At 42.4% G+C, this 3,886-nt stretch overlaps 1 protein-coding gene across 1 annotated transcript in view; it reads right to left on the minus strand.

Annotated features, from left to right (window-relative positions):
* Nucleotides 1-2,751: 2,751 nt before the first annotated feature.
* LOC137981954 (zinc finger MYM-type protein 1-like) overlaps nucleotides 2,752-3,886 on the minus strand; it is a 1,447-nt gene continuing 312 nt past the window's right edge. The window contains exons 1-2 of the mRNA XM_068828979.1: nucleotides 3,557-3,886; nucleotides 2,752-3,504 (exon numbers count right to left, since the gene is read on the minus strand). The exon at nucleotides 3,557-3,886 is cut by the window's right edge and continues 312 nt beyond it. Of these exons, the coding sequence (XP_068685080.1) occupies nucleotides 2,752-3,504; nucleotides 3,557-3,886 (1,083 nt within the window). The remainder of the gene's footprint in view (nucleotides 3,505-3,556) is intronic.

Here is a 3,886-nt window from a genome sequence, read left to right on the forward strand (position 1 = left end):
TCGTAATTTTGAAACGAAAGGCCAACCATATAGAAAAAGGTTTTCCTTGCATCTCTAATATTTACGAAAGAGAGGGGGGAGGGAAGGAAGGCGCGTAGTTGAGGAAATAAGATATTTACCCTGATCCGCAATGGCACTGCCTAAAACCTTAGGAAGTCCGATAATGATTTGGCTCACCAGAAATCCAATACTGAGCACCTGGAAAAGAGCTTCTCTTATCGTAGTGCCAAATTATGGAATTCTCTTTCTCTTAAAGAAAAGGCAAAAAGCAGTAAATCCCTTGGGAAATCTCTGCGTGCGCTCGGCCCCACAGGTCTCAATAGCATCAGATCTCATTTTGGATATGCTACATATTACTTGCTGTATCTATGTTAAACACTACACGGCTTTCTTAGAAACCAATTCTGTGTAATTGAAGAAACTCCTTTTCTTTTCTTGTCTTGAATCAAGCATTATTGAACTGCCAATTTAAACTTCTTTATAATTCAGTTGAAATTTAAGACTTACGTTCAGAGGTCAGAATCAGGTGAACTCCAGGTAAAAACCTTAAACAATTATATATCAAAATTGCAAATATCAGCACCCTGCACACAACCCCACCCCGAAAACTAGAACGATTAAATACAAAAACCACAACAAACGTCGTGTTCTAAAACATTTCTATGTTTTACTTTTTTGTCACGATCAAAGGAGGAAAGCTGTTAATCTTAACTAGTGGCGAAAAATTGTTTTTAATATAAAGAAAAGATTGCAATGCATCTAGTTGTCGAAAAATTCTAAATTTAGAGCCATAACCTTCTTATATTTCTTCTACTAAGAACCGTTACTATTATTTTTTGACTTCCTCCTTTGAAAATTCAATAGGACCATTTGGTCTTTAAACTGAGGGCGCGCCCATTGAAATCCCCACCCCTTCCCCTCAATTGACCGTTCGGATGGCTCTGTTTTGACTAACACTGGAGAGCTGAGTTCAGTGACGCACAGAAAGTTTCATCGATGAAATGATGTATGAATTGGATCATATATATGAAATGCGGATATGAAATCAAATGAAGCTCTGATCCTCGCAGTTATCAACGCAATTTTTGCAATTGCGTAAAGAAGACTGAAAAATTCAGGATTTCAACGGGGTTTGAACCCATGACCTCGCGATACCGGTGCGACTTATGAAGCCACTGGCGTTGCGAGCTGGTCATTTGTGGGTTCCAATGTTCCCGTAAGGGATGAATCAACCATGAAATGATATATGAAATGGATATATAGAATGATATATGATATATACCTCTTACTAACCGAGTTTGAGGTCCGTACTGTAAGTTACGGACCGAGTTTTAAATCAACCGGAAAAAACGAGGATCCGTAACTTACAGTACGGACCGAGAAAACGAGGTTAGTAAGATATTTATTATATCTCTGAGGTTAACCGGCGCGCGGGCAAGGAAACTAGTCAAAGTGAAGCGGAAGGTTGAACTGCCACAAAGAATGCCGTGCCAAAATCCCAAAAACTAAATCTTCTTGGCTGTTAAGTTTGAAATAGTTGCTTGGAAGATTCAAACAGTTTTCAGTACAAGTTTATGCAACAGAAATGACATGAAAAACTCTCGCTAGATGATGTTTTGTCGAAATTTTAAATTTAGCGGGCTGTACAGAGGGCTGTACTGTAGAATACGGCCCGCTAATTTAGCCAATTACAGCGCGCGTACTATCTGAGAGATATAATAAATATGAATATGATATATAAAAAGTTTCATCTTGGCCTTCTGATCACTTTCCAGCAATAAAAAATAGGGGTCACCGAGTTTCTGAGATACATGTATGGGCATACATACATACATACATACATACATACTTAATTGACCGCTCCCCATGTAGGGGCTTTTCAGGGCCAATGAAACACAGTTAACGAAACGACGGAACAGAACAACAACAACTGTTAAGAATCCCAACTGGCCGGAGGCAAACCAGTTGGCTATTTACAAGTGCAGCTGGGAAGTTGAAACAGGGACTACCAGGAACAAATTCAACCAGTGGTCAGAGCCGGCATAGGCGTACGGGAAATGTCTCGAGCATTTCTGAAACAGGCATGTAGCCTAATCCGCTCACGCGACGAAAACTCGCGTACATTTTCTGCTCGGCTTCCAGAATCTCACCGTCGATGTTGTAAAACTTAGCAATGCGGGAGAAGCTTTCTTTATCAGGTGTTTCTTTGTTACAGATATTTCCCAAAGCACATAGGATTTCCTGGTCATTTCCGCTAAAACCTGAGCTCAAGCTCGGACAGCACCTTGTCGATGGAAGCATAGTAAGTGATAATAGGGTGATGCGATTCCGGTGTCCGCTGCATTTGTCGTTACGCGTGTTCACCTACAAGAGCTTGAAGGCAGCGCGATGGCTTTTGGCTGGGTGCCCTGGCCTCGCGTAATTCAAACTGAGAATTGGTCAGCCACTTCTTAATTTTCAGACCAATTGTTGATGCTATCTGTCGCTACGCTGTAGGGTCTGAATGGTCATGTGGGCGTTTCTGCGAGCGGAGATGACGTCAACCGTCTTCCCCTAAAAATATCGACACAGACTACTAGTGTTGCTCAGGATTACTTTCAGCAAACACAGTCCGGAGATAAACTCCCAGTCACTAATGGCGGTCAACAAGGCTCTGCTCATAGAGTAGGTTTTCGGATCTTTGTCTGAAGACAGCGTGAGCAGGGCTTTTACAATGCGTTCCACTTGCTCATTTACGGCTTTTATGGCTTTTCACCGGCATGACCATCGAGTGGCACTCAATGACTTTAGCGTCAGTTTCAGATCCTCACCTTGCACTTCTGTGTCAGTAAACGGGGCGTGTCGATTGGGACTCGCTTCTAAGAAGTTGTACAGAGCCTGGATAATCCCCAGAGCATTTCGCAGTGTTTCAATCTGTGTCATAGTATCCTGAAGTGCGAGGTTGAGCACATGTCCGTAACAGTGGGCGTAGATGCTGAGCGGGGAGCACTCTTCCATTCTTGTCGAGAGTCCTTTGTGTAAACCGTTCATATTAGCCACCCCATCGAATGCTTTACCAACAATGTTCTTTAGGTCAAGATTGAGTTTAGTGATAGAGGATTTCACCAGTTCATACAGTACTTCGCCTTCGCTTGATTTCGTGGAGTAGAAACCAATGAATGCTTGTTTCTTCCTTCCATTCTGCGCGAAACTAAGGCAAAGTGAAACTTGTTCTGTTCTGCTGATGTCTGATGTTTCATCCAAGATGATACCATACCATCCGCTGGCTCGCTCATCGTTTGTGGTACGCTCGCGAATGAGATCGGCAATAATTTGTGGCAGTTCGTTTTGTATCACGGGAGATGTCCACTGCGCGAGCTTCTGAAGCTGGCTATCAATTTTATCCTTTAGCCAAGCTATGTCTTTGCACCGCAAGTGAATTAGTTCCAGAAAATTACCTCTATTTACATCACTACTATTACTCAAACCATCACGTTGTTCATCGTGGCCCCGCTGGGCGGTGTTCTGCTGGGCCGTAAACGTGAAACATTCAATGATTTTCACGATTTTCCTTTACATCTTGTTTGTGAGTATTTCTCTTCTTATTTGCTGTACTATCAATGCATTTCCCCATGGCCGTTTGATGGTTCTCACTCTTTTGGTGTTTAGTAAGACGCTCTGGCTTTCTCCAATTGTCAAACGTGAAATCGTGGGTATTCAAGTATTTCTGGCATGGGTAGCAGCACGCTTTGTTCGTTTCAAATTCGTAGTTCAGCCATGGATATCGTATGTACCAGGCTGGGTTGAAATCTCTAGAAAAAGATTCACTGCCAAACGTTTTTGGGTTGTAGCACTTCAAGATCGGTTTCTGAGGACTCTCATCTATATCACTGGACGTTTGGCAAGT

The sequence above is a fragment of the Montipora foliosa genome, chromosome 13 (genome assembly GCF_036669935.1).
Source record: "Montipora foliosa isolate CH-2021 chromosome 13, ASM3666993v2, whole genome shotgun sequence".
Taxonomy (NCBI): Eukaryota; Metazoa; Cnidaria; class Anthozoa; order Scleractinia; family Acroporidae; genus Montipora; species Montipora foliosa.